This window comes from Lathamus discolor, chromosome 3 (assembly GCF_037157495.1).
Source record: "Lathamus discolor isolate bLatDis1 chromosome 3, bLatDis1.hap1, whole genome shotgun sequence".
Classification (NCBI taxonomy): Eukaryota; Metazoa; Chordata; class Aves; order Psittaciformes; family Psittacidae; genus Lathamus; species Lathamus discolor.
Genome location: NC_088886.1, coordinates 102,834,429 through 102,847,981, shown reverse-complemented (window position 1 = coordinate 102,847,981; position 13,553 = coordinate 102,834,429). Strand labels below are relative to the sequence as shown.

Below are 13,553 nucleotides of genomic sequence, written 5' to 3'. Positions count from 1 at the left end.
TTGCATACGTTGTGGAAGCTTTTCAAAGTAAATACTTTTATGTGTTTGTGACTGCCTTTCCCAGATTTACTACTAATGCTGATATTTCCATTCAAAATAATTCGTTTTCATTACCTCTGTGCCAGTATATTTAAAAAAACAAGGTGTAAATAGTAAAACTTCCCTGAGTAGAAGTGTGTGCTTGGCTCAGGTTTGAACTGAACCCACTGATTTTGATTTGAAAACAGCCCTTGAGGTTTTAGTCTTAACAGACTGTTTTCTCTAGATGCATTTGCTTGTAAGCAGAAAACAACCTACTTACAGGAAATACTGACATGTTTAACACCATCTTGAGTGAAGATAGTCTGTGTGTATTGCATGGTAAAACTTAGTTTTATTGATGTAACTTCTGCTAGCACTTCTTAAATTGTTTAGAAGCTTTCATATACACCTGGAAATATAGGCATACAGTATTTGAAGATTTAATTTGTTTGATTTCCTAGGAAAAAAAGAAAAAAATAGTAAGGAATGGCTTTGCTACACAGATAAGAGGATCTAGTGTGAGACTTGTTGCAGGGCACAGGGCGCATGAGTGTGTATGTCCATGGGCAGCAGCAAGGAACGAATTACGCCCCAGTGTCTGTCAGATGGGACAGTTAATTATAGCACCAGTGTGCCACTGCTTCACAGGGTTAAAGCTATTTTTATAGAGATGAGTAGGGACAGTGGCACTCCACAAAACAGTGTTCATGTTGGTTGTCGTGTATAAATACAAACTAAACCCTCCTCCCACCAGGAGCTTGGTCGTGCGTTCACCACTTCAATTAAACTCTCAGTGAAGTTACTCACAGCTTCTTCCCCCTGTTTTCGGGGGAGGGATGATATTATACTGCCTGCCTGTATGATGCATGATTGCAGTACAAAGGTAATATTTTTTGTTTTCAATCTTTTTAACCTTGCACACGCGAGTAAGGATTGGAGAGACATAGTTGTAACTGAAGAAGGTGGGAAAAATGGGCAAAAAGAATGGCTGAAGACATGTGAGATTAATTTGTTTGTAGATTTCGTGTTTCTGTTACAGATTTTCCAGTAATTTAACACCTGGGATATCTGCACTGTTATGACGAAAGGGGACAGCTCTAAATTTAATGCAGTTATATTAAAAAGCTTGTATTTAAGACAAATGTTTTTCATGTCAATTTGAAATTTCTATTTCTCTCTCTTTTTTTTTTTTCATTATGTTTTTAAGCACCTGACGTTTCAAAGGGAGTTTGATTCTGATTCTCTCAGACACTATAGCTGGGCTGCAGACACCTTGGACAATGTTAACCTTGTTTCAAGTCCCATCCATTCTGGGTAGGTCACTTAACAGATTTCCTTTATCTTTAAATGTGGAAATGTATTGTTAGCAGAAGAATACAGCCTGCTGTAATGGTCGGTAACATGCCTATTCCTGCTCCAGTTGAAGCCAGTGGCAAAATTCGTACTGACTTCAAGGAGGATGCTTAATAACAGGAGTCAGTCTAAATTCTTGCATATCAAACCAAAAATTTGCTTCTGCACTTAATTTTCTGAGTGCCAAAACATTGTAATCCCACAGGCTTCTTTTTAATAGTCCTGTTTTGCTTTTTCTGTTGCTGGTGCTTTGTTTTTAAGTGTCATGAGTGATTTTATTTGAATTGTACTAAATTATTTGGAATATGAGATACAACGTTATGCTTTCTGTTCTTTCTTAGAGGGAAAAATGTGGGGTTTAAATTAATCTCTTACTTCATTTATATGTCCAAGCTCCTGGCTGTTCTCCAGTAGCTGTAGTTTGATTTTAGTGGTACTATTCATTTACTTATGAGTCACCACTGTAGTTGTGGTGCATCTAGACAACACCACAAAGACTTGATTTAAATGTAATAGTAGTAATGTTTGAATGTGTATTGTGAAAATTCACAAATAAATGTGTAACCGAAAGGAATCATTGCATATGAGATTGCCTAGTATAAATATTTGTTGTTTAGTTTTCAAGATCAGGACATAAAATTTCTCATCCTTTTTAATTTACGTCCTCATTTTGTGTCTAATTACATTCTTATAATGAAAATGAGTGCAGCACATACCAAAAGATTTCAGTTCCAAAAGAGCAGCAAGTCCCACAAATATAAAGATACAGTCCCACAATACATGTAAGCACCTATTTCTGCTGAACAGAGCTATGCAGATCTGGATTTTTGAGTCCTGACCTGATGAAACACTGCATATGATCAGTGCTAGTAGAGGTGAATATCAACAACTACTGTATGAAAATGTGAAGTCTGTTGGTCATCACAGAAGAGTATGTCAGCAAAGGATCTCAGGGAGCTGGTAGTCTACCCATTTACATTACAGGAGGATAAAATGTAGTCAAGCTGTTAAGGAGACATACTTAATTTCTTCATAGTCACTAAAAATAGGAGATTCTGTAGTCACCCAGCTTCAGTAGCTCACTATCATTCGTTACAATATCTCTTCCACTGATATGCAACTTAAAATTTCTTTGCTGAAGATTAAGCCTATTTCTTGTCATATCCATAATAGTCATGGAAAACAATATCTTACTGGTCTCTTAACAATGTTTTATGTATTGGAAGACCTGTGATCCTATTTTTTATAAACTAAAATGTCGCAGGATCCTCCTCGGTGGTCCTTTCCACATTCTTGATGCAGTCCTCTGGCTCTCCCCTCTTCAGTTTATTACTAAGTTGGGATCGCTGCCTTCACCCTGACACAACACACTTAATCTTGAGCAATCCCACAGTGAGAATTATCAGTTTCTCTTGAACTGCAGTTTCTCTTGAAGGGTGTTTGTGATCTGCTGGTATTTCCTGGTTCTTTTCTGAAGTTCTGCAGTCTGGTTTTTTTGTGTGTTTTTTTTTTGGTTACGTTTGGCTTCTTCCCTTTGTTTGTGTTTGCCTTTGCAGTATTTCAGGTTTTTTGGTTTCAGACTGTTTTTCTATTTTAGCAAGACAGTTTTCATTCTAATCCTATTTCCCAAAGACTTTTCAGCCCTTCTTTTTGTCCAGTGTTCAAATTATGAATTAAGACATTAGGTTAGTACCTGGCCTAGGACAGCACAGTGTAATCTCCACATGAAGTTTCCCTTCGGTAAAGCACTGGTGGTATCTCTTTTGAGGTAACTTCTGAGATGACTGTGCACTTACCTTAGCTATGCAATACCTCCATTGCTTACTGAAATACCAAGACAATACTTCCACACACCCACTGAGTAAGTTACTCTGTCAAAGGAAGTTAAATTCATTTGATATGAGTTACTCTTGGGCACTTCTATTTTGGCTTGGTTTTATTTTGAGGATTGGTAGGTGAGTTGTAATCTCTTGATTATCCTTTAGGCCCTTATTGTTGGATAATTTATTCCTGGATAAACTGGATAAATTATTGTCAGATTGATTGTTGGATAATTTATTCCTGAATATTTCTGGTAATTTGGGTTAGACTGATTGGTCTAAAATTTTCTAGCTCCTTTTCATCCTGGTACAAAATAGGTCTGATGTTTGCAAACTGCCAGTCCTCTGGAACAATACTTGTTTGCCCTTAGTTCTTAAGCATGCTCCCTAATGGTTCCAACCCTTCAAAATATATTCTGTGAACATGGGCTCTTTCACATCAACTACTTTAGATCTGCTCTCTTTGCACATCAGTCCTCACTAATGCAGAGGTGGCCTTAGCTGTTCCTCAGAGGGAGGGGCTGCAGACCTGCACAGAGAAGAAAAAGGGGGGGCTGCAGGGGAGGGAGAGGATCTGAGCACCAAAATATTCTCAGACGGGTATAGCTTTTCTGACCAGTCACATTGCTCATTTGACAGATAAAGTTCATCAGAAATGAAGCTCTGGTGACTCAGTTCCTTTGTTATGGGAAAAAAACCCTCACTTGTTTATTTTCTTTTGAATTGTGTCTCCATGCTATAGTATGACAGCATTTGGTTTTCCCCGTTACCTTCATCTAGAATGCATGTTCCTGTCACACCTTCCTGTTACCTCAGCACATCTGATATTCAGAGGATCATGAGTTTTCACTTCTCTTCCATCAGTCTTTTTCTGCAGAGCAACTCCTTTTGTGCTTGTCCATGGTGCCTCCTCCCTGACTCTGTCCCTAGTTACTTCTGTGGCCATAGCTAGGGGCTGGGGTCATCTGCTGTTAGCAGTCCTCATGGTCCAGGTTGCCCCGTGGCCAGGGCCTGACCCCACCTCTCTGTGCATTCCTCATCCTCCTGCAGACTATGCAACGTGCTGTGCAGGGGAGCGCCGCTGGAGTCCTGCTCTTTTGCCCATTTACTCACTGTCAGAAGAGAGCACCAGAGTTTGTTCCCATTTCTTAACTGAGACAGATGGGGAATTTTGGGAGGAGGATGTGGAGTTGCAGCAATGTATCAGTGAAAGGGAAAGAAAGAAGGAATTGTTGGCAGTTATTTCAAGTCTTCTGGTTTTTCCCCTTTTTAAGCCAAGATAATGTTTTATGTTTTTCTTTTTTGAGTTCACATAAGTTGTTTTGCCAGCATATATTTAGAACAGAGTCCATTGTAAGCAGTACATTGAAATGTGTCATGAATCTTGAGGCCTCTGGGAGGGTAGAGACCCTTCACCAAAATGACCTTCAGTTTTCAGATGTGAGCCTACTTGTGCAACTTCCCCAGAATAAAATGTGGGTGTGCTCTCTTTATGCTGACCGTTTTTACTTGGTTTTCTTAGCTGAAAGAAACAGTATGTCACACTGCCTTTCATATTGAGAAACTCGGACAAACTGGATGCAGTGTTGCAAGGTGGAATACATCAGATTAATGATCATTTACGCCAACATCTTGTACATGCAGAAGAACTTATTTTTGAAAGCAGTGTAATGAATGGCATGAACTGATACTCCTTTCAAGTATCCTGCCATACATACTGTTTATACATTATACTTTGGAAAACAAACTACTCTAGAAAAGTGCAAGAAGTGGTTCTCCATGGCACAGTGGAGCACGCTTTGGGAATTAAATAAAGAAGTCATGTTACAGTAATTTCTCTCTTGACCTAAGTTAATAGCAAATGCTTTCCTCTTCTCCACGTGCTTTTGCACATTTCTGAGAGAAATTATGGACTTGTGCTGACCGATTAGATTAACACTTCCTTTCAGATTTTTTCCATGTGTAACATATTTTATATGACAGAGGTCACCATATGCAAAGCAAAAGACAAATAATTTCTAAGGTTGGCCTTCAAATGTGTTGCTTTTATTTTTCTGATTGTTACTTTTCCTTTGCGCATATTATTGATATTTTCTGTTGCTTGCCTCTAATTATCTTACATTAATTTTTCCCATTTGCTTTCTAAATTATTTTGCAGCTATTCCTCTCCACTCCCCCAGTATGATTCAAGGTGATAACTCTGTGCTTTCTGTGAATCCTTCTTTTCTTTTCATTTTTTTTAACCTTTTTCCCCACAGAGTGTGTGTAGATGTTTGTAGTGCATCCGCCCACAACCTCATCCCTTCCATGTATTCAAGTAGAAATGCTCATTAGCATTTAGCGTTGTGTTTTAGAAATCACATTCTAGTTTCCATTCTTAGTGCAACATTAATTTAGGTAAGCATCAGCTACTAATCTTTTTGATAGAAAGTGCATGAAATACTGTTTGGAATTATTGTTATTGTTTTAAACAGTGAATTACTAATTTGAAAACTAACCAAGGGAACAATTAATATGCTGTTGACAATGATTACCTTTATATGGGAGCAATATGCATAAAGGCTGACCTACTAAAGGTTTTGTCTTCACTGAAGGCTGCAGTGTGGTATAGACACCAAAGCTGGCTGCAATGGGCTACTTCCTGCTGTGGAGTATAGACTCACTTCAAGGGTTAATCTACTCTTGCTTTGAGCAGTGTACGTTAGCAGTGCTAAACCCCAAGTTGAAAAGGCCAGACTGACCTTGAAGTCTACAGCCTAAATAAACCTAAGAACTTAACATCTAGTTTTTATAGGTACTTAGTTTTAACTCCATTGATTATTTTATTATTATTATTATGTCAGTTGATTTAGGTGCCTAGAGATTTTTGACCACCCATTCTTACATGGTCATCTAAATCGTTTAGATACAGAGACAGTATCTTATCTGAGTGCAAGCTTTGGCATTTTTGCGGTAGATCAAAACTTTATTTTTTTATATTCTGAGCTGGTTTAACATGCTCGTAATCACATACATGATAGGCAGCTCTCCAAAACTCTGCTTTATACTGAGCCATCAGGCCCAGCAAAGCTTTGCCAAGCTTGCCTGAGACCCCCTCCTCGCTCTGTGGTGCACAGACCAGATGTGCCTCCCAAAAGATGCTGCACATCAACCCTGAAGGGATGCTCTAGCCAGTCACTCTTCCATCCTGCTTCCATGTAATCTCAAGTGGCCTCATTTTCTGTGCAGACAAAAACCGTGCACGTTTTTAAAAGGCCACCAAAGCACCGACTGTAACAGATTCCTTTCAGTATTCTCCCTTTGATGACCAAGGGCTATGGGTCCCTGCTTAATATTTTACTTTGCTTCGTAGAAAATTTTAACGGATTGTCTTGAGCTCTCTTCACAGCTAGTCACGTGCTGGCTACTTGCCAGCTCTGAAGACCAGCCATTGGCCTACCCTTCCACATACTCAGTGGCATCTGCCTGCTACTATCAGCTTTCATCATTCACAATATAGAGCAGTTGCATGGAGAAAAGGCAACATGAACACGCTGACAGGCTGATAGTGCTCAGTGAGCAGAGGGAAAAGGAACCAAACGTCTAGGCTCTCTAGAGCTGATGTCTCTTCTTGGTGTAGCCTTCTATTAGCAAACAGAAAAGTGTTCCAGTCAACAGATTTTACAGACATCTAAGATCTTGTGATCTATAAATATTGAGATTAACGTAATTTACATACTCTCTAATTTTCAGACTGATCACACTGGTTTTGACATAGATCTAATATTTCTAGAAAGCACTTGACTAGTCACTAGGCAAAGAGCCTGTCCCACTAAACTAATTCCTCTTATTAGGAACTGAGATATAGTAGCAGCAACATTTGGATTCATTCAGTAGTGTACAGTGTGTTTATCTAGGAGACAAATGTGGATACAAATTATTTGTATGAAAACTACTGTGATAGGTTATGAATTTTATTCTATGCTTCAGTACTATAAAGTGTATGGGACACAAGAAATTATAATTTGGGGTTAGGGTCACCTCTGAGGCCTGTTTCACCTCCCCATTATTCTTTACTGAATAATTTTAATTTGGTTTGAAGAAAGGGAATGTAGCAATTTGTTTATCTGGAATTCAGTTGGACAATCTTTCTGTCCTGCATCATATATTTACAGCTTGTGTCCCTACCCGTCTGTCTCCTGCAGACCACTACCAAGTTTTGATTACAGTCCTGCTTTTCTGCAGATTTTTCCCACCCCTGTCAGCCAGACTTCCTAATGCAGCTTATTTGTAAGCCTGGCCAATCCACATCAGCTGTTACTTTTGATATCCTGCTGGTCTCAAAAGCAAATATAAAAGTCTTACACAAATTCCTATTCATACTTCAGAACATTTGGGGTTTTTTAAAGAATCTTTATGACCCCCCTGGATTATTGGCCCGTTACCTAAGTTCAGTTTACAGTAGGAAACCAGGAAATTGAATGGAGTTGCTTGTAAATCATGTGAAGGTTTAGTTCTTAAGATCTGGAAGTTGTGGGAAGAGCCTTGAAAATAATGAAACCGTACAGCATATGTGCCAGCTATGTCAGCATCTGCATATCATACAGAAGTAGCAAGCAAACAGAAGTTTTGGCATCAAGACTCGTGTCCCTCTTGATACTAGTCTGTTACTGCATCTTCTACCTGAAGCTATTCTCTCTCAGCAGCTTATGGTACAGAGGAAAAGGGGGGATATTTTGGAGCGCCCAAGGAGACCCATCAGAACTGTTTAGACCTGCAGGAAACTGTATGTTTTGATCCACATAAATTGAAAGGATTTTTGCTGTGGAGTTTTGAAACAGGCTGAAATCTGATTTTGGTCCTGGGAGGAGACTCCGCTTCCCTGTCACTGTTCCATTGAAGACAGTAACACTTCACGTGTGCAGCTTCTTAGCATTTCATATCACAAACTTTGGCTATTAATGATTATTCTTGTTAATAGTCATTATTCCTTGGCTAGTAAAAAGAATTTTATGTTAAAATCTACCACTCACCATTTACAAATATAATTGCTTACCCTTCTGTTTTTTTAATGGAAAATTACGCATTAGAATGACACTGGCAAACACAATTTTTCTTTAATCTCATTTTTCGCTACTTTGTGTCATCTTCAAGCATAAGTACTGGCATGATTACCTCTAGAGTGCTAGTAGCCTAAACAAAGTTATGCACTTGATATTCTCACTCATTCCCTATCAGTGGAAGCCCTTAGTAGCCTACACTGACTGTCACCCATGGTGCCAGCACTTGCTCTGTCAGCCATCCGTATTTTTTACAAATGAGACTTTGAGGAGGTTTTAAAGACTGAGATCCCAGAAATAATAAGCATTTTTGATTCTCCTTTTTCTACACTTTTCTTTTCTGCATGTGAGGGTAATTACTCCTGTCTACGGAGTAGTAACAGTAACAGGGATGCTTTTAAATTCTAATAAACCACTACTAATAACTATCTGTGTACTCTTTTAATCCAAATTGCCCAGTAGCACCCACTCATTTTGCCATGATGTTCATAGACCTTTAACAATTCCTGCTTTTGATAACCAATAGTTAACATGTAAGTATAAGTTTCAAAAGAATCTTCATGTTCTTTTTAGTTTAGCTGGGACTGGGAGGACTTTTCTAATAATATTTTACAGACTAGTGGTTAACTGTTTGCTGATTTTCTTGTTTTGTGACCATTTTCATTGACATGTTTCCTTTTACCTACAGTTTCCTGGTTAGTTTTATGGTTGATGCACGTGGGGGTTCAATGAGAGGCAGTCGCCATCATGGAATGAGAATAATTATCCCACCACGCAAATGTACAGCACCAACCCGCATCACCTGCCGCTTGGTAAAGAGACATAAACTGGCCAGCCCACCACCGATGGTTGAAGGAGAAGGATTAGCAAGTAGACTTGTAGAAATGGGGCCAGCAGGGGCACAGTTTTTAGGGTGAGTTGTTCTATGAATTTCATTGTTTGCACTCATGTTGCATCTTTCATTTCCTTTATCGTATGGACTTAAGTAGTTAAACGTTGGCTTTACTTCATTTGAGCATGTAAGATAGGCTTCTTAACTTGAAATATTAAAAAATGCCGACCTGACATTCCTTCCAGAAAGTACCCTTGTATTTTAAGGGGAGCTTTGTCTCTATAATGACTGCAGAATGGAGATGAAGGTAAGAAAAGCCACAAAAAGGCCAGGTCCTGCCCCCATCTACTCATGCAACCTGCCTTGGAAATCAGGAATCACACACCTAAAAATGAGAACAGGTTTTGAACCTCTTGCTTGTAGAGTATCAGAGGAACATCACAAAAAAGTGTCCTAAGGTCACCCACAGGTAGCCAAATGTTAAGCTGTGTTCTCTGTGCTGTGGCTTGTGCACGGCTCGTGCCAGAGTTGCTGGGAGCTGCCTGTCTCCATCCCATGGAGCAAAGCCACTGAAGGCAATGGTGGAGCACTTACTGGAGAGCATCAAGTAGCACACATGCTAGGAACTGACCTTTTTAAGCTTAAAATAGGGGAAACAATCCACTATGATGCGGCGCTTTTTTTCCTAATTATAAATTTTGTTCGTTACCATGAGTGGCACCCTGGTGTAAACTGCTGGTTCTGTCGGGAATGACAGCTTGTTCCTAATTTCCCCTTCTCGTTTCTCTTCCTGCTGCATGGATGTTATTCAGTAAACTGCATCTTCCTAAAACTCCTCCCCCTCTAAATGAGGGCGAGAGCATGGTTAGCCGAATCCTGCAGCTTGGTCCACAAGGAACAAAATTTATTGGGTAGGATATGTACGGAAAAGATATAGAATGTCTACAGTTTTTCTTTTGTTTCCAATTTTTTGTTATTCCCATTTTATTTTTCTTTAAGTTTTCTAAAGCTTTCAGTTGATTTATGTCACTGAAAGAAAATCATAGTGGCTTGATTTAATATAGCTCTGCTACTACCTTGTGCTTATAGGCATGTAAAATTCACTGCCAGCATTCTGCTTTCATAACTTCTGTGCTGTTGTAATCTTTTAAATTTAAAGTGTTTCAACTGCATCAAATACATTTTAATACACAGTGAAAGTCTTTTAATTTCAACCCCGTGGTAGAGAAGGTATTTACAGGCCTTGAGTCAGTCTGGTTTAGGAAGGACATTTGTAAAATGCGATGGCATCAAGTCTGTTATTTATGAAAGATTGTTTAGAAAAACTGTTATCGAGTGAATTCAACAAGGTTGGAGAAATAATAATCTTTTCAACCTGCAAGAGGCATCTTGTTAAAATAAATTTATAAAGCCAAGTATACTGCCCAGAGGAACTGCAGTGTGTAGTCTAAAAATGTAAGAATGTTTCCGTATATTTTTTGCTGTTACTTTCAAACCATATTGTGAAATTTACTGCATTAGGTTTTAAAAATATTGGTGTTTGGCGTTCCAAACCTGTTCAATACCTTCTCACTTGAGTATTCTTGTTAAATGTCATGCACAAAACTGTGTGGTTCTGAATATTTACAGAGACAGTATCTGAAATATTAGCCTGCAAAGATTGTACTATAGTGTTAGTTTTCAGTTTGTACTCTTTCGGAACCAGAGAGTAAATATCTAAACCAATGCATTTAAATTTTTTGTATTTACTTACTGTGCACATTCCTTTCTTGTTAAAGGACTTGTGATTATAGCCTGGATGTTATTAAAAGCATCTAAATTATGTCTTTTTTCTATTTTCATGGGAAGAAATACTATCTTACTCTTCCCCCTTGGTATTGAATGTGAAAACTGGACTTGCAACTAGTTTATGTTTTCCCTCATGATGGCTGTTGTGATTTCCGTGCTCAAGTAATTGGTTAATGCACTCAACACCTTGCAGGTATCTAGTACCATAGAAGTGCTGCATAATTCTCCCATCATGTGATGCTACTTCTGAGTTATTACAGTGCAGTGAAATCCTTTACAACCTCTGTAGGAAAATAATGATACTGTCTATTTAAATGTCTTAAAGCTGCATAATTGTTTACTTACTGTGTGATTTCAGTCGGTTTGTCTTAACATACTTTAAAATGCATATCCTGCCTGTGAAGTGTTTGGCAAAAGTGTCTGTTTTGTTAAGGAATGGCACATGAAGTGAATGGTGGTTTCTGTCGGTTGTTCACAATAACTGTTCAGTAATGCACTTGCAGTCCTCTGTTGAAGGTACATTGTCTGGTGATGTAGGTGTATTATTAACCACGTTCTCATTCCCTTTCCCCAAAAATGTTTGACAGTAACTAATATAAATGTGGTTGTGATGTTGCTTAACTTGGAGAAGTCCATTCTGAAAGGATCTAAACATTCACCAGTGGTGTTTACAGTGCAGTTACAGATGTTGCAGCTGTGATTTTGGGCATGAGAACCAGAAAGTGAAGCTAATGAAAAACAACCTCCTGTGTTTCACAGGAGCTGCATCAACAGAGAGCCAGGGAGAGCTTTGAAAATTTTGTGACTTAGTTTAAAGTTTAAAACCTACATGCATGAGCAGTTCCTGCTGCAGTCAATAGCTGTTGCATGCATTTGGATAGCTGGACTGGCTTTGCCCCTTCCAATCCCTTGAGCCAAATCTGAATTTTGGCCATGCTAATGCCAATTAAAAGTCAGCAGTCCTGTCTCTGCTAGAGGCAGGTTGGATCACCTACATCCTGGGATAAATGACCAGGGAAAACACTCCTTAGCAAATGTTTAAGTATTTTTCCATGTAGGCAGATGTTTCAGGTTTTCATATTAAAAATGAGCTATATGTATTAATATTTTCAAGTTATCTATTAATTATAGTTTAAAAGATAAAGGATTGTGCAGCTTTGGCAATTTTACAGACCATTTTTATTATAACAGTGCTAACTGTTTAAAATGACTGTAGTTTTCTTAAGGACTTAATGCTCATAGGAAATTAAGGGCAGTGAGGAGATACAGGATTAAAAATAATATGATTCCTTTTTCTCTAGCCCTGTCATAGTGGAAATCCCGCATTTTGGGTCAATGCGAGGGAAGGAGAGAGAACTAATTGTACTTCGAAGTGAAAATGGTGAAACATGGAAGGAGCACCAGTATGACAGCAAGCATGAAGACTTAACTGAAATACTCAATGGCATGGATGAAGGTAAACATTTTCCAAAAACTTTAGCATGCCTTACCTTTGTGCAGGCTTAGTAACATGAGCAGACCAAAGCACCCTAAAGTAAAGCAGGGCAGGGGACATCTGACTTTAGGAAACACTGTGTGCATTACATATTAAACTAACAGAAAATGTGTAAAGAGAAATTGTTTAGCAGTGGCCTGGAGACATCCTGAAGTGAATGGTAAGTTTTGATCTGAAGTCTTGCCAATAAGCAAAGTTGCACAGTTGCTTTACAGCATGAAGTTGAGTACAGCATCCCAGCTGGAGGTAAGCATGTTTCTGCTGCTCAGGAAGGGCCATGTGAAGGTCATTCCAAAACAATGATGAAATGTAAGTATCAGTTAAATTAGACTTTCCCACAGATACAGGCTTCAGCCCACAAGCCCTTCTTCTTTAAAATGGTATTGTTAGAGGTTGCCTTCCACAAACACGCAACCTGTCTTCCAGATGCCCATCTGTGAAGTCTGGCTTCCTTGCTTTGCTTGGACATTGCTGTTATGTAAAAATCCCTTAAGATGAGAGGACTTGGGTTTACATAATTCATCAGAAGATGTGGTGACAGATCTTTATGGGTAGACACTTTATGGGCAAAGCCAGGCTAGGGCTGCAGTGATCTGCTGGCACCACTGCTTTCTTTTCCTAGCACGTATTTTTCAACACTTGTTCTGATAAACCATCGCTTGAGCTCTTTGCATCGAAGTGTGAATAAAAATATCTTGTGGTTTGAATTTTGCTTTTCTGTAAGGGCTTAGCAGTAGAATTTTCTATAGATAACCTCCTAAGAAAGTCACAGTGTAGTGGCATACAACCAGGAGGAAAGTTCTTTAGCAGCAAAAAGTTGACTAGCAGCAAAAGCACTTGAAGCAAATGATGAGGCTGCAGATGGAAGCTATGAGAGGTATCTGTGAACAGGATCTGCCTTTGATCTTAGCCTCTCCTTACTTGAAGAGGAGCAAAAGGGACACCTTAAAACATGGAGAGTTAGCAGTGTTGTGAGGGACTTCCTGGATGTCTGAGATTTGGCATTTTTACTGATTTCCTGGGCATGAAGCCCTCAGTACTTACTTCATGATTTGGAGCCAGAGTACAACTTTTTGATCTGTTGAGGATTTCAGGTGGTTCTTACTTTCTGGGGAGCTGCCGTTAGTGTATATATGGAAAATCAGCGAATCACAGAAAGTATGATGGACACTGGCGTATTCTCTTAGACTGAAAATATTTGGCAC

General features: G+C 38.9%; 1 protein-coding gene across 3 annotated transcripts in view; it reads left to right on the top strand.

Moving 5' to 3' along the window:
* ANK3 (ankyrin 3) overlaps nucleotides 1-13,553 on the top strand; it is a 384,128-nt gene that overhangs the window by 318,941 nt on the left and 51,634 nt on the right. For all 3 annotated transcript variants that reach the window (XM_065670855.1, XM_065670853.1, XM_065670854.1), the window contains exons 27-29: nucleotides 1,229-1,335; nucleotides 8,922-9,146; nucleotides 12,155-12,309. In XM_065670855.1, the coding sequence (XP_065526927.1) occupies nucleotides 1,229-1,335; nucleotides 8,922-9,146; nucleotides 12,155-12,309 (487 nt within the window). The remainder of the gene's footprint in view (nucleotides 1-1,228; nucleotides 1,336-8,921; nucleotides 9,147-12,154; nucleotides 12,310-13,553) is intronic.